Source organism: Varanus komodoensis, unplaced genomic scaffold (genome assembly GCF_004798865.1).
Source record: "Varanus komodoensis strain SLA01 unplaced genomic scaffold, ASM479886v1 scaffold3, whole genome shotgun sequence".
NCBI classification, from domain to species: Eukaryota; Metazoa; Chordata; class Lepidosauria; order Squamata; family Varanidae; genus Varanus; species Varanus komodoensis.
The window spans coordinates 44,757,025-44,778,641 of record NW_025335761.1 but is presented as its reverse complement, the minus strand read 5'-3'; the positions used below and the strand labels follow the sequence as shown (position 1 = coordinate 44,778,641).

Genomic DNA, 21,617 nt, shown 5'->3' with positions numbered 1-21,617 from the left:
GTCTGGCTGGTTTTCCATCCGTAACTGCACACAAGAAGAATTAGAATACCTGTGCATGCCCTGAGAGAGAAGACTGTGGTTTAAATCTAGAGCTAAGCATACTAAAAGTAAATCCATTGAATCAGTGAGACTTAAGTTAGTTGTGATGATACTAAGTTCTGTTTGTTTGTTTGTTTGTTTGAGTATGGCCTTTATCCCTTCAAGGAAGCCCAGGTCACTTATGTAAAGCCCCTCCTCTCCATTTTATCCCTCTAATACCTCTGTGAGGCAAGTTTGGCTGAGAATCAGTTACTGACCCAAAGTTACCCAGAAACTTCATGAACAAGTGGAGGCTGGAACTCAATTCTCCTCAGTCCCAGTCCAGTATTAATCAGTACAGCTCTCAATGGTTCTACTTTAAGTATGACTAATTCTGGATCCTCCTGTTTATATTAGGGTTGGGAATCTCAGGCCCGGGGTCCAAATATGGTCTTTCAGAGTTCTCAAGATGGTCACGCCTCGATCCTGTGCCTTCACTACCTTTCTCCTAACCACTGATGGTTTAATGATTTCCTATTTTCTTGGCATCCTCCTGCCATTCTAAAAGGTGGAAACTTCCCTCAATCATAAGCTATCAGTAGTAAGGGTTTTAAGCTAAAATATGATGGCATTTTTGTATTTTGATTTCATCTTGCACTGGAGTTCAGCTTCTGAGAGATTCTGCAATATTGAATGCGGGCCTCAGGCTGGCAGTAGCTGCTCATCCTTGTTCTAGGAACTTGCTCATTAAAAAAGCAACATTTCATACCCTAACTGGCAGCCAGGATTACATCATAATTTTAGTTCACACAGCATTCTTCTCTTCAGCAACCATTTTCAACCTGTCATTAGAATGGCTCTCTCCCATGTAATCATGTGGCTCTTCCCACCCCAGCGTGTGTTCCATATTCCTTAAAAAAGGCTGCAACAACCCGCCATCTTTATTTTGCTCATGTGTCCAGAGAAGCACACTTGAAGGGTCCACAGGCCTGTAAAGGCTGAGGATGACCACTACAGGAACCATTAGATAATACATTGTAACAATAATATCTTGTTTATGGATGTTGATGATAACAATACCAGTGTATTATGCAATGTATTATACCATTGACTGCAGCCTTCCCTGTCCATGGATCACCATTCTCAATGAGTGCAGAATACTAGATCTAGAACATTACCTGCCACATATTTACAGCCCAATACATATCGGGACAGCCCATTTGTTACCATTGCTACCATATAGCCTCAGACAACATTATTAAGGAGATCTTTCTGTGGTTGACTGATGGCTCCATGGGAAGAGGCCTGGGAGTTCTCTCACTACCTCAGGCATTTGCTTGAACAAGAGTGGACTCAAGTAGGAACAGGCATGTGCAAGCATATAAGTCTGGTCTCCCACATGTCTTTGGGTCCATGAGTTGTAGATCTTTATGCATTCTGTGGAAAGACCTGTTAAGGGACTTCTCAGCACCTTTGGCTGATTGCACTTAAAGCCCCCACAATCAGGCTTCTATAGCACTTTTGTATGAACCACCCAGCTGACAGCCTGCCCAAATAGCCATAAGAGATCATCTATCTTCAACGTTATTTTCTGTCTCAGTGACATTTGGCACAACATTGTCTATTTATCAAGAAGGTAATTAATTCAGCAATTTCCAGGAAATGTGTGCTGACCGATGTAGTAGTTACTGCTTGATAAAATGGGCTAAGGAAAGTTCCCTTCTGTTTCCTATGGATTACTGTAATTGCATCATTGCACAGAGAATGAGAAGATCAGCACTTCTGTGGTAGTGACTTGCAGTCTTTTGTACCATTTTAACAGCAGCTGAACAAAGAAAGGAAATACTTTCATTCTGCATATAGAACACATTATTCAAAAATGGATTTAAAAGTTTCCCTGGGAGGAAATGCCAAGAGTTCATTCAGATTCCAAAGCATCAAGCTGTTTTACAAATTAGAGCAGATGCAGGAGGAAAAAACCCCCCAGAATTTCTTCCACCCTTGCATGATTTTACACTAATCAGATCTTGGGACAGTGGGAGTACTCCTGCAACTAGGGTTGTGAGCAGCATCACCTTTCTATAAGGAAAAAAAATCAGTTTGTGAAAAATGGCTAGATAAGTGCCAGATAAGTGGCACAAAAAGGCAAAGTTTTATATTTCCTTGTCAGCATGTGTGCCACATCTTTATATACATCCTTTACTGAAAGTTGAAGAAACAGGAACAAACATTTGGAAGAACACATTTAATGTTATCTATATTCCTTTCTCCTCCTACCTCTAGATCAATGCATGTTTGTTATACAGAAACAGTTACAACAAACAACAGTAATGATTTATCACTTGCTGGTACTGTCCTCCCATAGTCAGTCAGGGATGTTGCTAGCAGGAAAAGCTGGTAGCATCTTGGCACCAAGTGAAGGAGTTTTTATTCAATCAGGTATTTTAGTAGCAATTGCTTGTAACATTGTTTTAATTTCTGCTACTTTGTACTATTACTGATAAAACTTTAGAATTGAATAGAAAGTGTAGATGATTTTACTAAAATTATCCAAGCTATCCTTGCTGTAGTCTCATATGACAAAGAAATCATCTATGTAACATCATCATATGCCGGGCTTGTAGGAGGAAGTTTTTCTGATAGTCTCTTCAAGTTGTCCCATAAATAAATAGGCATATGGTATGTCCATACGCATTCCCATTGTGGTAACTCGGAGTTATAAATAGTGATTGTCATTGAACATCGCAAGTGAGTAATGTTAAGATTTCAGTATAGGATACAGAATGCTGTTGTTTACAAAGAATGCTTAGACTGAGAGGTCATCATTATAGGTTATGTTAATAAACAGATTACAACAGCAGTTGCAAGGACGGTATCAGTGTTCAATCTGTGATCCTGATTCAGTCTTTCAAACTTCATAAGGAAATCTGTAGGGTCCTTAATTTCTGAAAGAAACTTTCGGACTACTGATTGAATTATGGAGTCAATATGTAATGAAATTCTTTCAGTGGCAGAATTGCTGCATGAAACAATTCGTTATCCTGAGTTGTTGTTTTTATGGATCATTGACAGAATGTAAAATCTGGTGTACTGGAGCAGTTAATTAAAAAGTCAGCAATTTCCAGTAATTTTTTTCAACCCAAAATGTCTGGATTATATTTCCATTTTTTTCAAATTTAGGTCAGCTGTAAGATTAGGATCTAATAGGTATACTGTCATATCTATGACTTTCTCTCTGCTGAGAGAGTGAGAGATTTTAAAACAGTGCATTTTTCTCTAAACTTCTGCTGACACAATTGATCCTCTTTCTTATTGCTCTGACTATGTGATGCCCCTGTGTGATGTTTGCACTGGCTTCCTGCAAAAACATCTGGGCTTACCTTCAAAATGCTGCTTAGCTCCCTTCCAACTGGCTCTCTGCTCTTGCTTCCTAGTATGTTCCTGTTGGTAAATTTCACCCGTACATTTCAGAACTCAAAATGTCCAAAGATGTCCTACTCCCTCCATCATTCTTTGTTCCTGAAACAGCCTCCCAGAATGTATTTGTGCAACGACCTTTCTGTTTTTTTCCTATTCCTCCATATTATGTACTTTTTCCATGAATACTTGTGGACCCAGTACCCAATTGCATCTTTTCCTAGCCTGGTACTCAGCTGCTGTGTTGGACTGCAGTTGCCATCATTCCCATACAGCATTGGCGATCGGTGGTCCAGCACATCTTAAGGGTTCCAAGATGGGAAATGCTGCCCTGTGCTAACAAAGCCCAAGTACTGGATGTCCTTGGATCAGTTTTACTTTGTTGTAAAAATAAAATGGAGAGGAGGAGGGACATGTAAACTACAAGAGGAAAAAAGACAAGTTATACATGTAATAATTAAATGTCTATATGTGCTGCAATTTCTTATCATCCCATGTTTATTCATGAATTGATTTCTCTTGTTTCTGTTTTTAGGTTGTAAGCTCCTTGGGATAGGGGCTTTTCATTCTTTGTAAGGCAGCATATACATAGTTGGTGTGCACACACACACACATATGCACACACAAATACATATAAATAAGTGGACTACTAGACAAAGTTTACTGTATCTGAGACTTGATTTAAGCACTGGTGTAATCCTGCGGCAGCCACACAGTTCCGGCAACATTTGAAGGAAGCATTCAGATGGGTGTCAGCATGGTTACTTTCCATTCGTGCACATGTGCACATTAACCACTTTACCTATGTGGTAATCTTTAATGTTCCAAGTCTGCACTAGTTGGAATTCCAGTGTGAAAATGTTTTAATCAGTGTAAAACACATAGTTTTTAGTAGGATACATCACTGCTGTCTGTCCCTGCAGTACATAATGATGCATAGCACCTATCTGTGTGTACTAAGAGCTATGATGTAGCCTAAACCTCGCTATTTACTTTTAAAATTATGTGACTAATGCCTTGCATTGTTTCCTATAGTGATTCTGGACGAGGCAGCAGTTTATTAGACAGAGCCATTGCTGACAGGCGGCAGCTTAATACAATTACTTTGCCAGACTTCAGTGACCCTGAAACAGGTGAGGATTAGTGTCTGCAACAATAAAAGTGTCAGAAACATTATGTATTGTCTGTTAGATACTATAATGGGGAGTCTAGATTCTAGACCAATCAAAGCACTTAAGAATAGGAGCAATTTCACTGTAATTTAAATGATTTTAGAAATATTCTTGAAAATGCTGTTGCGTTTTTCTTGACTGATCGATCAATTTTTCTCCCTCCCCCCCTTTTTTTTCTGAAGTTCCACTTTTGTCTGTCCACCTGAAAAAAATCTGGAATGTTCATTTTCTCTAGGAAGCCACATGACTATTTACTAAGTGAGAGGAGACTAATTCATAGAAAAACACCGATTTACATGTCAATAAGAGCTTGGTAGGAAGCAGACCCAGCCCCAGCCTTATCAATAAGAGTCTGCTGGACTAGTATACTAGACTAGACTACCATAGCCTAGTATAGCAGTTCTTATGTTTGGAATAATGAGCTTATACAATCTATAGTACTTCAAAGAAGTGCCTTCTTCCTGGTTACAGGTTTCTTTTCTTTCTCCCTAAATATTTCCTGCCCTGATGAAACTCCTATTACATAACACTCCCTCTGATTTCCAGAAAATCCAGCACATTTTGTGTAGTTGGTTCAGCAGAACATGGTCACCTCAGTGACACAGTCCTCTCATTAACCTGGCATAGCTTCAGGGCACAACCAGTCTCTCCACAATTATAAATAAATAATGGGATGTTAATGGAAACAGGATCTGTAAAGCATAATCCCATGCAGATGTAGGCAAAAAAGTCTTACAACTCCAAGCATGCCCCAGCCAGCATTTTTTTAGGGTTTTTAGGCCTTTTTTCTTTCTACGCTTTGTAGTATTCACCTTTAATATCTAAGAGTGAGGCTTTTCTCTGAGTAAACATGAGTGGTTGGAGTATTCATAAGGACATTAAATCTGTACATACAGAATACAAGCATAAAATCAATAAACTGCCAAGGAACCACTTGAGGTCAACTCTTGTGCTTTTGCCCTCTGTTGCATTAAATGCTTTACATAAACATCCATGTAAGCTGAAGACCAAAAGGTCTTAATCCAGAAATTGTGCCACTTTTTTTTAAGTCAGGGAAAGCCACATTCATTGCCTAAAAATCCTACTACAGGAGGTTTGGTGCACTGTGTCTTCGCTAAATAATGTACAACTTTATTGTTTGTGTATTTACAAAAAATGAAGATTCAGTCCTGTACAGGACTGGGAGTAAGTTGCCACTGATTTGAATGGGGCTTTCTTCTGTACTGAAATGTATAGGATTATGCTGTCAGAAGCGTTAGCCCTTTCACCCATCATAAATGGGTAGAACTTTTCTGAATAAGTTCTGCTTTGTATGTTGTTGTGTCTACTGGCTAATTGAAAGCATACTTCACCTTAGGGGCTGTCTCATAACACAGTGGGGACACGTTAAGCAAAAAAAAAAAGTACAGCATATTAGAAAATGAAATTTATCTCCCCCCCGCCCCGGTGTGTAATCACAGTCTTACTGTTTGCATTGGAATATAAAACTATATCTTCTCTGGCAAACATTGAGCCAGTTCACATGTCTATCCTGTTGGTGTGGACTGGGTGTGATTGACACAATTCCCTGTCAGGCCACAGCATGTCATAACATTCGAACATGGATGGCATGGCTTTGAATGGCAAATAGCACTCAAACAACGCAACAATGGCCTCTGGGTTATTTGAGGGTTCCCCCTCAAGCAAGCTATGTCACCTGGGTTTGGATGACCCAATCAATTGCAGCTGGCCAGGTGATGATGCAGATCTTACCCAGCATATGCTGGCACACACCATGGCTTAAAGAAGCCAACTTAGCTTGTTCAGCCTACAATGATTGTCCAAACCAGTGTGGCCATAATGGCTAAAGAAAAAAAGTTCTTTCTTACAAACATTGACATAGAAAAGAAATCTAAAGATCTCAGTTGGGTATGAAAATGCTTAGCATTGTAGCACACTTTTTTTTTTTTTTTTTTTGCTTTTCTTTAAAAAAAATCATTTATGTGCTGGTAGTAAAAGCTTCTCAGTCTAATGTCAGAATTGAAGTTTTCACAATGTTATATAGATGGGTTTTCATGTAGACTTTCAATTTTAGTCACTTTCAGACAATATATTGCTTACATAAAATCCCACCGATGAGCAGATTATCCATTGAGGCTTTAGATCTGGGTGATACCTGTGCATTGAATTTCACATTGAGTTAATAGCTTTTATATTTCGCACCCCATTTGATTTTGAATGTGCATATCTCAGGCACATCTGAAGATTGGGACTACAGTGAATGTGGTAGGAACTGCCCTATTTCTGTGCATAGGTGTTATGTCACTGCACAGAGCTATAGAAAAACTGGTTCAAAGTATAATGCCTCTTACAGTACAATCCTGTGTAAATAAAAGTGGAGTTACTCAGTATCTGTTTAAAGAATTACAGAAGTGTTCAAGGCTAAATATAGTGCTATTATTCTTTTTCAGTATTTCACACTAAGTTAGATAAATTCTAGAATTTGGTCACTCAAAATCAAAGTATAGAATTTACTGCATTTGTTGTTGCAGACTTCAAGAAGCAACTTGATTTCAATGGCAACTGTTTAGAATAATCAACCTACCATGTATGAATATTTTTATTTGTACAGATTTAAATTTGTGTACTCTCTTTAAGTCAGACATGGTATATAAGTACAGGTTCCTTACATGTAATGGTGGTCCTTTGGTTTGCCATTTGTGGGTTATGCTCCTGCTCAGAACATTCCAGAGCTAGACAAGTTTTTAGACAGGAATCCCACACACATCCTCTGTGCATGCTTTGTGTGTGGCTCCTGCAAGCCACAGAGCTCTCAGTCTGCCACAGTGGAGGAATAAAAGAAGTTCAGACTGGAAACTGGAAAATGCAGGTTTTTATTTCTAGAAGAACAACAGTTACATGTAATCAAACTACCCTACACCTTTGTGGTTGCTGTGACACACACATGTGAGTAGAGGGAGATGTCACACCAAGGTTGAAGAAAGTACTACTCTGCCAAAAGCAATTTTGGCACAAGCTGTGATATGCAGGCACTAGTGTTTGATAAATGTAGAAGATGAGCCTAGGCTACACTGTGCTACATAACTACAGAAGTAAAATACCTCGGAGAGAAGAGGCGGAAGATGCTATGACTCTAGCGTGTATTTGTAGGGGAACCAATAGGTATACCATTTGGTAGGCGAGAAGTATGACTGAAACCATCTGCTTGGCAAAGCACTATGATGACACAGTGATCCTTTCTGGATGTCTGGTAGATGAATAAGTGAATAGAGTTTATAAAGGATAATATTATTTGCCCACAGAAGGATTTTTAGGGAATGAAGCTTGATTCCACCAGAGAGGTAGGCTGAAGCAGGAAGGTTGGCAGCATGATATCCTGAGCTAAGTAGAATTTTGAGACAACCTTTTTGAGTTCAGGCCTAATACTGCTTTTTCTCTGAAAAACTAGAACATTTGGTCGTGCTTTAGAACATGCAGTTCACTCTTTTTCTGTTCTGTAGTAAGAGTAATGGCAGCTTCATCTTCATTGTGAAGAGCTTAAGATCAGCTTAGCTATAGCTTTAGAGGGCCTGGCTACCAGATGAAACAGTACTGCTGACAGTTTCTAGAATAGGACATGCAGGCAGGTTGATGGATAGATGATAGAAACCATTCAACATGTGGGAACCTTAGGAAAGAAAGCCCCTCATGATATGCTGATATGGCTGCTAGGTGGACTTTGATGGAGGAAAATGTGCCTCATTTCATGAAAGAAAGATGAAAGTCCTATATACTAAGTAGGCCACAGGATTTGGGGATCCTGTCTTTTAAGGGTGAAAAATTTCAAAAAGCCATCCCATTTGGCAGCATATGAAGCCTGCGTGGAAGTTTTGCAGGAAGCACTCCTTAATTCTAAGACCTTGATGGACATTTGCTGGTGTGCACTTTCCATTGCTCTTCCTATTGCTCAACATGGGAGAACTGGGAGAATGATAAAAGTATGGTTGGATAGGAGAAGTGTTGTATTATCAAGATGCCGTGAGCTCCATCATTGTGTATCTTGTTCACCACTCATCTGGTGAGAGAAAAAGGAAGAAAAAGATAAGTTAGGGTGCCTCTCTAGTATCTCCTAAAGAGGCTAGTTCATGGTCAGGTCTACAGCAGAAGGACTGGCATTTTTTGTTCAGGGCTGTTACAAAGAAGTCTATAGTTGGGATGCACTATGTGTTGAAGTTTGTGACTGTTAGAGAGAGCTCCCACTCATGTGATGTAATTTCTTATCTCTAAGCAGTCTGCCAGAATGTTGGAAGCTTCTGTGAGGTATATGACAATGGGGTGATATGACAATCTAACACACCAGGCTCAGAATTTGAGAGGTATAGGAGAGGAAGGGATCTTGTGCTGCTCTGCTTGTTTTTGTATGTATGTAGTTATTTATTAGATTTATATCCTGCTTTTTTCTTCTTATGAACTCAAAGCAGCTTACATCATTCTCTTCCTACAACTCTCAGTCTTAACCCTACAACAGCAAGGTTGGGCTGAAAGTCTGTGACTGGCCCAAAGTCACCCAGTTAATTCAATGGCTGAATGGAGACAAGAACCCAGGTCACCTGAGTTCCAGTCCCGTGCTCTTAACCACTACACCACACTGGCTTTACTGGCTATTTATTTATTTAATTTCTGTATTATCCTTAAGCCCAAAATGGCTCTCTGGGTGGTCCTCAGAGACATGTAGGAGACAACTATGGCATTGTAGGTTGTGTTATGGAGAGATTGTCTCTTGATGTGTAATTTGAGTGCCCTCAGGACTTTGGCAACAGCAACAAGCTTGAATTGACTGCTGTGCAGGGTTCTCTTGCATCAGGATCACAGCCCCTTGATCGCAACTTGACCACAATGAGCTTCCCATATGTGAATGGTGACTATCAGTGTTAGATGGGAAGTCCAGAAGTTAAAATCCCATAGGAGGTGTGTCAAGACCATCCACCAATATAGAGAATATTGGATTTAATTGGGAAGAGACAGTATATATGTCTGGGTGTCTATTTCTGATAATCATGCAAACCATGACTGGACTGCTCTCATTTGAAGTTGTACTGATGGAATAACTTGTAGTAGTGGAGGCCCTAAGTCCAAAAGTATTTGGGTTGCTGGTTCCTCAGCATTTGCTGATAGCCTTTGGTTACCTTGTGAGGCATCATAGGTTTTGTATTTTATCTATGGATGAATAATGGTGGACTTGAGTGTAATCATGAAGTGCCCCTTGAACTGTTAAGTGAGATGGTATTTTCCACCGTTGATCTGCAGACCAGAAGCATAAGGGCTTATTGATGTTCACCCTGAGACTGTAGTTAGAATGAGCTACAAATATTCTTTGTATAGAAGATGAGGGACCCTTGAAGTCTCAAGTGTCCCATCATTACTGCCATTTACTTTGGACAGACTCTTGATGCTGTGGCTAGGCTTAAAGGGAGAACCTTGAACTGGAAGAGTTTGTTGCCCAGGGCAAATCTGAGAAAAGGCCAAGAAGCAAGGTATATGGGGGTATAGAAGAGAGCATCACAAAAATTTCTTGCTGTGAACCAGTCTCCCTGACACATGAGGAAAAGAATGTATGAGAGTGTAGTCATCCTGAATTTCTTCAGGCAAATGTAGCATTCGAAGTCCTGGAGGTTAGGTAAGATCAGCAAGCCCTGTTCTTTTTGGAGACTATGAACTACCTGGAAAAAAAACCAATGCTCTATTGTGCAAGGGAAGTTTGTCTATCACACCCTTGCTCAAGATAGTAGCAATTTCTTCCCTTAGCACCCAACTGGAGTGAGTAGAGCAGAAGACCTCTGTAAGAGTGGTGTCATCAGATTCCGTGGAATAGCCTTGGGTGATGAGAGAGAGTACTCATTAGCCAGTGGTGATGGACATCCAGGCAGGAAGAAAAGTTTGAGACTACTTATGTGGTCTGGCTCCTCTGCTGACATCAAAGAAGACATTTAGACTGGGTGGGTGTATACCTCATGTAGATTGGCTGAAAGGAGGAATGCAAACTTTGTTTAGGAGCTTGAATCAGACTCAAATCAGGTTGGTGTCAAGGTGATCATATGCATATGTTGAGAAAGCTGATGAGGATTTTGAGGGCAGATTCTTTTACATGTGTATACAAGATCAAAGGTGTCACCCTTAAATGCACTGAAAAAGCCTTCACTCGTGCATGGGAGGTCCTCCACTTTCAAGATAGCCTCTAGGGATAGCCCTGCAGTAGGCAACGAGGCATGACATTTCAAATAGATAGCAGCTGCCATTGCCTTGGAACTGCAGACAGTGGGCTGTGTTACTTTGCTGGCACATGAGCCTATGGGCTTCAGCTAGATTTTTGACATCTACCAGACGATGGATGAAGAAAGTTGATGCTTGTTCCCTTACTAGGCCTTCATGTATACCTCATGATTCACCATGCAGAGTTAGTGCTACAGTGGAATAAATTCTGTGTCCCATTGAGTCTTCCCTTTGAGTTTACTGGGGTTGAATTAGGCTTTCATGTCAGTTGCTACAGCAGATGGAAAGGATCTAAGGAACAGGTAGGAGCCATGTGCAGAATGTGTGAAGAGGAGATGGGCAGGTCTCCACTAATAACTCTGTTTAGCTCTAGAATGTTCTGAACTACTGTCTTGCTAAGGTGCATAACCCATTTGTGCGAGTCACAGATAACACAAAGAATAATTTCTTTCTTGTGCTCAGTGGCAAGAGGTTGATGTGTCAGTGAGAAGCTTTTCTTTCTCCATTTATATATTTATGCATATCCCACCTTTCTCCCATTGTAGAACTCAAGGTGGTAGATGGTCTCCCCTCCAAGCTCAGGCCAGCCCCAGACTGGCTTAGCTTCAACATGGTAGATGCCTTATGCACCTTCAGACCATATTCTGAGCCATATTATACCCAGTTACATATGTTCTAAAGAACTAATTTGAGGATTATTTTATCCTCAAAGGGAGCTACCATGAACACCCAGCCACTCTCTCCTTTCAGTCTTGATTGGAGCAAGATAAAAATGTCATGACCACCTGGCCTTATTCACAGAATTTTATGGGGGGACCAAAGGAGACTGTCTTCCACTCAGAATTCTCCCATGTTTTCCCATCACTACTTATGTCCTTATCACTGAAATCCGTTAAGGGAAACATGACGGAATTGTTTCTCAGTGCCTTCTGACTGATAGCTTGAAGAGCCATCTGTCTGGAAGCACCGATGGCATTTATTTCTCTTAGATCATTCCTCTTCCAGTCCTAACCTTACCTGTCCTCTCCTACTCACTTTAATTAAACATGTTTGTATCCTTCCTTCCTCCCCCTCTCTCTCCCCACTCTTCCTCCTGTGGAATGTTACCTGGGCAACATAAGTTTGACACAGCCCCCTCCCCCCCTTCTTCAAAAGAAGTGTTGAACCATCTAACTATAAATCTGCCCTCTCACATGCAGAGGAAGAAGACACTGAGCCTTTCAATAAATTCAGATTCAACCATCTCTCCTAAGCCAGCTGCTATAGAACTAGGTCATGCCTTAACAGTCAGTGTAGCATTCAGCAGAACAGCTTCATGTTTTTCCCCCCTTTTGGATAAAAATGCAGGCTTTGATGCTGGGGTAGTGAGCAGGCAGCCAGTAAGTGGGCCCAGAGGTAGCAAGGAATAAACTCATGGAAAGGTCAGATCATAGTTTCGAAGCCATATTACAAGTGGTGATGGATCTCATCCTGAATGTTTGTACTTCTGCCTAGAGATTAAGGAAGACTTGCAAATAGGATATATTTTTTTAAAACTGGCTTAGTAATGCCCATAAGGCAGTTTGAATCATGGTTCTGACAAGCTGCTCAACACAAAGGAATTGCTAGGTCTTCATGTTTTTGTAAGGAGAGGCTAATGGTAAAGCTGTTCTTCAAGCCTTTTCCTCTGGTCTTGATTGAGGCCCCTGCCTCAGAAGCCCAAGTAAGAGGCAACCCAAAAAAAATGGCTTCAGATGTTCAACTGTATCTTTGGCTGCTCTGCTAGTGGCTGGATTGCCCTGCACGCTCTGGTTTGGGATGCATGTTTGACTAAAGAGCTAAAGCAGGTGAAGTAGGAGGGTTCGTCACTAGGTCAAAGATGCCATGTGTCCTACAAGTTATTACATAGATCTTTTCCCAGTAAATGTTTTAACTGCAATGGTGGTCAATTCCTCTCTTCCACTACCACCACACATACACACTGCTGTAGCATCTGCAAAATGTCATTCAGCAGAGCAGTTTTCAGTGGTGTACAGCCCAGTAAATCCAAGCTGTCTTCACCCACTCATGTTCTACCAGCTGTGAGAGGTTTTCCACCTGCATTTCAAACGGAATGGCTCATATGCAGCAGAAAGAAAATAAGTTTCTTTATGGAATCTGAATTATAGCAGGATCTTGGAGTTCTTTTGAGGTAACAGTCTTGTCTGGCTTACATAACACAGGGCAATCTCTTGTAAGGTTCCTTAAGCTTCTGGGTGAAAGGGCAGGAAAAAATGAGTTGGCATGGATACTGTCCAGCAGTGCAGAAGGGAGGGTTGAGCAGTTAGTAGCTGGACTATGGGGTTGCTTTGCTGCCTGCATGACATCAATGTGTCCTTTCTCTTGGGTACACAGTGATGAAAAAGGTGTCTTGTCCACTATTTGTTCTGATTGATTATTTTTAAAATATAAAATTGGTACCAATTAGGTGGACAGTTATTACCTGATTTCTACCCTAAGTGAACATTTGGCTACTTCATGCACTCATGTTTTAGAGAGTAATTTCTTTCACAGCTGTTTCTGTTAACACATGTCAAATAGCATCCCATGCAAATGTTTTCATAGTAACCATTTTCCTTTACAAATACATTGATTTGATTAATTTAGAATATGCCCCCCTCCCAAGATTCAGTAAACATTTTAATATATATTATTAAATATATATATTAAAACGTTTCATGCAAGATAACCATATTTTGCAGTGGATCTACAAGGACCTATTTGGAATTATTGTATCCCTATCTATGGTGTTCAGTGGGCTTTTTTCCTTTCCTTTTTCTTTCTTGGCATTGATTTAAACCATTTAAATTCTAGTCCTGGCATTTTCTTTATAATTTTTCTCTTTCACTTTTTAGCCTCTGATTCCTCCATATCTTCATCTCTCTCAAGAACAGAATCTCTTCTCCACCTGTTTATGTCTCCTCAGTCTCCTCACCCTCATCCCAAAACCGATACCTTTGTCTGGCCCTATGCAACCAGTCCGTACTGTGATCACGTTCCTGGGCCCTGCGAACCTTCATCCTGTAAACTGATTTCCTCTTTCTGATAGGCGTGTCAGTTGGCTCTGTTTGTGCTTCTGATAATCTCTGTAACTGCTAAGCACCAGTCATGTTGAAAATTTTGATGACTATCAAGGTATTGGCTATGAATTTGACCTACCAGTTTGGATGCATCTGATTTTAATGTTTGTGAGTTCCAAAGTTTTACATTTCAAATTGGCTTATTTCTTTGTAAGCAACCATGTGAGCATGGGTGTTAAATTAGCCTCCCAGCTCCTCCGGCAAACTAGAAGTGTTCATCCAAATTTAAATAGAAAACCCACTAGGGGGCTCTGTTGCTTCCCTGACATGCTAGAACAAGCCCTGGCATAAGGCAACGCTGCAGCATTGCGTGGATCGTTGGTATCTGTCCGGACAGCAGCACCAGCAGTCTATTGCACGAAGTTTGCTTCCTTGTGCTGGTGCCATGCAACAAGCTGCTGCAATAGTGCCTAGTGCACAACACTGGAAATCTGGCACCTGATCCTGACTGCCTGAGGCCACTTACCCTTTCTGCACAGGGATAATATTTTAAGTGCTCATCAAAATATGGGAAATGTAAATGTGGTGAAATGGGTGCATTGTATAGATGCTGTTATGAGTTGATCTTTCCCCACTGCATCCAAGCAGAGCTGGGCAAAAGGCTTCTGACTAAGGTTCTTTATGTTAAAACTGGCCAGCTAGTCTGGCTTGGTGATGCAAAAGAAGAGTATTCTGTGCTCATTAACAAAAAACACCTGGAAAGTTAGAATACTAGCCATTAGGGAAATGTGGCTTAATGATAAGAAGCTGATCCCACCTTCCTGCTTCCCAACCAAAAGCAATTAACTTCACTTTCACGGTGGTTCATGATGCTTTATGGGTCAATAGGCAATAGGTTGGTCTGCTCATCTGATCTGACACCACATGATCAAACTAATAATACTCATCTTCCCCACATCTGACTCCTCTGCAGCAGCATTTCCCACAGAATCAGACGTGGTCTGGTTCTCACTGGTCTTTCGGGCTACCTTTGAGTCTTCTGGCCCTGGCTTTTCAGCTAAGAATTTGAATCTCACCTCTTCTAGTTCTGATTCAGACTCTGAGACCAGCAAATTTAGCAGGCTGTATTAGGGCCAAAGAAGTGGGCCTGATTACTACAGGAACAATCCCAGGAGATAGGGTTAGGATGGGGATGCAGCAGGAGGAAGATTCCTGTGTCTTGGCTATGAGTCAGGCGTGCACGTATGGGGAGGAGAAGGAGTAATGGGGGAGCCATGTTAATTTCCTCTGTACCCTTTTTGGTTCTGAAGCCTTAAGATAGAGACAGTCTGCCAACGTGTCTTCCTCCACATGCATTTGCCTCTCTATAATGTGTGAAGTGGCTGTTAGTGAAGTAAGTGAGTTGAATTTTAGTCTTTATGCTCCAGATGTGTGACATAATTGCTGGAAGAAGGCAGTATTGATTAAAACTGCTTTTATACTGTCTGGCATTGTGAAGTGGATTATCTCTTGTTTTGACCTTTGTATGGTAGAAACAGAGTTTTTTATGGGTGCACCTTTTTATTGGGCTTGTTCTCATCCATGCAGTTGGCTCATTTTGAAACATTAGCACTTTTATTTGACACAATTAAATATAATTGGCAATAATTTTGATTCCTAGACCTTTGCTTCAAGACATGGAAGATTTTATTTTTGTCCTCTGGTTGCTTGGTTTGTTATTGTTTTCATGAATTGATTTATGAAACTAATTTGAGAGGAGCTGTGTGTGTAACTCCTTGTCTCTGACACAGAATTTGATGGCAGGTGCTAGCAAAGAAGTCACACAGAAGTACACATACATTAGGTCACAGTGAGTGAGATTCTATTTCATATACTCTTTGACTGAATAGCTTTTGTACATTTATATTAATTATCATTCCATTCTCAGTCATTTGTTTATGTCTGTCTGTGGTCCTGGTTCTTCTGTATGACAAGTTTAAAGATATTAGATCTCTAAAAGCTGTTCTGTGCCTCACAGAATAAAGTGATAGGCTGAGATGTTGGCATTCTGGCCTGTGCTCAGACTGCCAGTCAGGCAGGAAAGTAGCATCTCTGCAAGAATGCTATGCTAAACCTTTCTCTCTGGGCCCATTTGCTACACTTACAGGGCAATCTTATTCATGTCTACTCAGAGGTAAGCTCCATTTGATTCAGTGGAAATTGCTTCCAGGTAAATGTATATAGGATTGCAGCTTTACCGTTCATATTTTAAATGTGAGAAGCTATTGCCTGAAGTCTAAAGGGTTAAAGTCCAGAAAATTGCTATAATGTGTAATCTAGTATTTGTTTTTTATTATTGGTTTCTTATGAATCAGTGTTGTGGTGGGCGAATAACTATGTCAGGACAAAGTAGAGCAATAAAATAAAAGTTGGATTCTGATTTGAGAAGGACCATAGCTTACCACAGGATGTCTGTGAAGGGCTGGGAAAAAAATCCTTCCTGGAATCCTGGAGAACCACTGCTAGGCAGTGCCATGGATAATGGACTAGATGGACCAGGGACTGATTTTGTATAAGGTGGTGTTTTCTGATTCTTTCAGAGACCTGCTTTTCCAAAGAGGTTTAAGAAACCAAGGAGTGGCTTTTACTTTGATGGCTGCCAACAGTTGGGAATGGTGATAGTTTCCTTTTTAAAACAGCCTCTACAGAACGCATCACTGTAGTGTAGTATGGCTCACGTGATATTACTTTGTTTGTTCTTGGTAAGGCTGTGACTCACTTGGAGTTCCAAAGGGATGCTTGCCAAATGATGAGAAGTTGCAGAAATGCAAACACAGAAGTAGAGAGTGAACATTCCAGCATCATTGAAGGTCTCAACATGCATATAAGTTTTTTTTAACAACATATGGTGGTTTTAGGGCAACCTCCTCTTCAGACCTTAAGCTACTTGAGCAAAAGCCTTTAGGCTGAAAGTATATATTCAAAGTGTTTGTGGAAAGAATAAAGTTCTGGGGGAGATCCTTTGAGTTCATGAGCAGAGTCCAGCCAACCTCTGTTTTCTGTAGCCTATGGGGTTCTTTTATCTGTATTCCATTTCAGTATTGTTAAAGCCTGAAAAGTATTTTAACCAATCCTTGCTCCAAATTCTTATTGACAAAAAATGTGTAATTGGAACTCTATATATGGAATGTCCCATCTTCTTTGGAAAATGACAAAACTGGCTTACAGTTTGAAGGTTATCAGAAGTGTATTTGCTTTCTGTGCAATTCTGTTTTATAGCTGTTATCATTTTGTGATTTTAATTTGTGGTTTGATCTGTTGTTTAAAGGCAACCCTCCAGATGCTTACTTTCATGGTTTTTTCTCCCTTTTTTCAGTTTGTAAGTAGTATTTACTATACAGGTCTATTCTTAAATTTCTAATTACTTAGTAATAACACCCTCCCTTCACCACAGAATGTCAATGTTGTCCATTCGCCAGGGAGGTTTGACAGTGTGCAAAGCAATGCTGCTGCTGTTTACCCATTTGAGTCACTTCCAAGCTTGAGCAATTAAGTTCAGTTACTAAAGAGGCAGTATTAGTTTCTGGAGGGCTGTAAATAAGGGTTTGGAAGGCAGTGGCTAATCTTGTATACTCATTAGTAAACTGCTTAATTTACCTATCTATATATCATCACAATGAATTATTTTGATTTTCTAGTTTTTTGGCTAACAGAAGTGGATCAAATCCAGGGAAGATCATGCAATAAAGATACATTCAAAAAGTCAGCCTGTTTTAAAATTATTTAATAACAGTTATTTTTGACACTTAGTCTACGGTTGTATTATTATATATTAGCCATCTGTGTGGTCTTCTCACTATTTAGTAATTATACAGAGATAGATTTTGGCTTGTTAATGATGGTATTCAATTAATTAAATGGTAAATATTGATATTTCATGTACTGAAATTTTTTCTATAGGGTGCAAAATCACAAAGCTTCATTTTTTTTATACACATAAACTTTTCCAAAAACATTGACAAGCTTTTTAACACAGTGTAGATGGGGTATGAATTATTGCAGTTTCCAATACAGACTTGTGGGATTGGAGAATAGACATACCAGTTTTATTTGGTCCTGCAGAAAGTACTGTCTCTTCACCTAGAGAGCATTTTTGCATGCATTAGTACACAGATCCCTGCATGACTACATTTAGATGTCCTTACAAGCTTTGTTGTCTGCTTTTTTTTCCTATGTGAAATCTGATGTGTGCTCTCACTTTGCATGATTTTCCATTTCTTTCCTTTTTAATTAAGACATTGTTCTCATGAAATTTAATTGAAAAGCACCTTCCCATTTCGCAGCAATGAGAGGGTGAGCCTCTGAAGGATTTAGATTATATAAAGTATTACCATTCATCTGACAGTTGTGAAGCTAAATGCAGGGGAAGTTGCAACATGCTCATCATATGAAGACACGGTCTATTCTTATAAGTATCAAGTAGAAGAGTAAGATAGAATTGAGGCCATTCCTGTTTCTTCCTGTGCTGAAATTATCAGCTGTTCAGAAATTAAAGTCCATCTCAAAGTAAATACCTCAAACAAATTGACAAATTCATTCAGTGCCTTGTCAATAATAGGCTTCTTTTGTTCTTCAAATTCTGATGGGTGCTTTCTGTTGAATTAAAGTGTTATAAAATCAAGTCATTCAAAGAAAGCATGGCTTTCTTCCTGTGGTAAATCAAGTTCAATAATAACTCCTAAAATAGGTATAGGGACAAATAATGCTTCAGTGCCGAGAACTATACAGGGTGATTAAAAAATGAGGCAGCAGATATTATGGTCAGGTAGCAGTTGAGTATCTGTTTTTTTAGTATTTTCAAGAAGTTACTTTTGAATGTTCCCTCAGAGCAAAAATAACAAAACTGAGGCTGTCATTCTTCAGGCACATCACAAGAAGGCAAGGCTCTCTGGAGAGGACAATCATGCTAGGAAAAGTTGAAGGTAGAAAAAGAGAAGAAAGAGGAAATATGAGACTGATTGTCTCCATAAAGGAAGCCATAGCCTTCAGTTCATAGGAGCTGAGCAAGGCTGTGACGGACAGGACTTTTTGGAGAGCATTCATCTACGATGACCGGATGAGGTCACCATAAGTTGGAGACAACTTGGTGACATGCAAGAACAAACTTTCGGGTGTATGTTCTAGTATGAGTTCAACAGCAAGCCATAGACTAAAGCAGTGCAATAAGAATATTCCAGTTATATAGGGATAGGGAGTTGCCATCCATACCTTAGTGGTACATAGTGATGCAACAAAAGTCCATGGAATCTGTTCCTCTAGCATTCACAGACTTCCTCTCATTGAACTCAGCCCTTGCTTAGAAAGCAAGCTGAACCAAGAGGAAGTCCACAAACTCTCAAAAAACAAAGGTTGCACAACCAGCTATCTTTTTCCACATCATGTGCAGCACAAAGGCTGCTGTATGTGATGTGGAAGAGGGATGCCACTGGCACAGTGTTTGTGAGAGGCTTGATTCCTGGTGAATTCTGATCGTACTCACCAGGAATTCAGACTTAGGGCTGTGACAAAGTGGATTGGAGTCTGGGGAGTCTGATGGATTCCCACTTCCAAAATGGATTCTACACACATCCCTATTGGTACGGCCAATGCTTTGCATGCAAAAGGTCACAGGCTTCATCCCTAGCATGTCTAGGTAGGCCAGAAAAAATTTCTGTCTAAAACTCCAAAGAGTTTTCCACTAATCAGTGTCAACAGTACTAGGCTAGAGAGACCAGTGATCTGACCCAGTGTGTAGCTTCCTGTTTACCTAAAAACAAACAAGAAGTAATCTTCAGACCTCACTGCAAAGTTATCATGGATCTGGAGGCTAACCAAATACTAAAAATGGCTGCTATTCCTACTGCCTTCCCCACATGTCTTCATTTCACTGAGCTGGTAAACCTGTGCCATGGCTGTGCCATCCAGTCTGCAAAAGGGGGCTCAGTTCATTGAATGCTCCTTTGTATAAACATTCAGTCATTCTTTTTGTTTCTGTGCCACCAAATGATGATGCTCTCTTAGGTTAAACCATAAAAATACCTTATAAAATCATTTACATGCAAATATATAAACAGAAAGCACACAAAGAGACACATGTATACCTTTAAAACTATCTTAAACAGTAAGAAATGTCCAGGGCCTCAAATGTCATATATCTGAGAGAAGAGTAAGGATTTAACCTGGCACTGTAAAGATTACAAAGCCTTGAATTAGGCTTGGAAACATACAAGCAGTCAGCACACAGGCAGCCAGTACAAGTGACTCAGACCTGGTGTTATATTTTCAGACCTTCTGGTCCTGTTATCAGCTTTGCTGCTGGAGGAGCTGTAGCATCTGAACGCTCTTCAAAGGCAGCTGCACATAGAGTGCATTGCAGCGATCAGAACTTGGAAGTTATAAACAACTGAAGCCAAGTTACTCCTTTTCAAAGAGACTCATAGCCGGGCCACCAACTGAAGTTAGAAGAACAAATCCTTGCCACTGTGGCCACCTGAGCCTCAAGTAACAAAGATGGCTTCAGGAGAACCCCCAAGCTACAGACTTCAAGGACAGTGCAACCAAGCCCTCAGAACCATGGGGCTGAGCAGTATTCCCCAGGCTCCACCACCTGACGCCATGCATTCAAGTAGGAGTGACATCACTGCAATGCAGTAGGTCCTGCTTCCAGCTTGGACAGTTGTCCCAGAAGAGGAGCTGCCAAGAAGCCAAAGGAAATCAGCAAGGTCATTCTTCCCCTGCCTTTCTCTTGACAGGTCATAATCCAGAGTGAGCAAGGCTGTTTTCATGCCATACCTGATCTTGAACCCCATATGAAATGGATCCAGATAATCACTTCTAGTGGTGTATGGAGCTGGTTGGTAACCACCTATTGAGGACCTTGTCTGAAGGCAGCATTTGCTAACAACCTAAAATTATTGAGATTTCCTGGTTCCAGGGAACATTTCTTTTTTCCACATAAAAATCCAGATGTCTCTGACATCTTGTTTTGTGTGTTGAATGTTTTTAATTAACATGCAAGGAAGCACACGCACACACACCATGCACGCACACACACATTTGCATGAAGATCCATCAATCATACAGAATGTAGGAAGCTGCATCGCCATGCTTGATCAGCCCATTGGCTTCTCTTGTCCAATTCGGTTATTCTGGCTGACAACAGCTTTCCAGGTTATCTGTCCAAGAACATGGAGAAATACCTGCCATCTGAATAGGGTTTGCTACTCAATCACAATATGCTATAGTCACAGTGTACTCTGTGCAGAAGGAGCAGAGTATAGCATGGCAAATTGATAAAAATATGAATGAACATTCATTCCACAAGGCAGAGGGTCAGAACTGTTTGCTGGTGGTGGTGGGGGGGGGGGATTTCCCCCATTAGGTCTACTACAGGCTGGTTAATGTCATGGATCATGTCCCCACCCTCTGGTGTCCTCTTCTCTTCAAGCTGAAAGGAGACATGGAATTGTGCCTCCTCCCATCATGGGGAGAAACTTCCAGACTGCCCTGCATCCCCGCTGCTGTCTCCAGCCAGCAATGAGGAGGACTCACCTGGACGCAGGGAGAGCAGCCCAGTACTCCAGTCGGAGACAACAGGAGTATTAGGGATTCCCCATGCTTAAAGAATAGAACTGAAAATGTTATGAAGGGTGTGGATTGTTTTTAATAATTTACCTAAAGCTGAGCAAACCTTTGGCACCCACAT

At 40.6% G+C, this 21,617-nt stretch overlaps 1 protein-coding gene across 6 annotated transcripts in view; it reads left to right on the top strand.

Annotated features, from left to right (window-relative positions):
* TTC7B (tetratricopeptide repeat domain 7B) overlaps window positions 1-21,617 on the top strand; it is a 142,293-nt gene that overhangs the window by 78,831 nt on the left and 41,845 nt on the right. For 3 of the 6 annotated variants that reach the window (XM_044435638.1, XM_044435633.1, XM_044435639.1), the window contains 3 exons: window positions 4,471-4,568; window positions 13,730-13,897; window positions 17,202-17,252. In XM_044435638.1, coding sequence (XP_044291573.1) covers window positions 4,471-4,568; window positions 13,730-13,897; window positions 17,202-17,252 — 317 coding nt within the window. The remainder of the gene's footprint in view (window positions 1-4,470; window positions 4,569-13,729; window positions 13,898-17,201; window positions 17,253-21,617) is intronic. The other 3 variants (XM_044435634.1, XM_044435636.1, XM_044435637.1) reach the window with 3 other exon arrangements.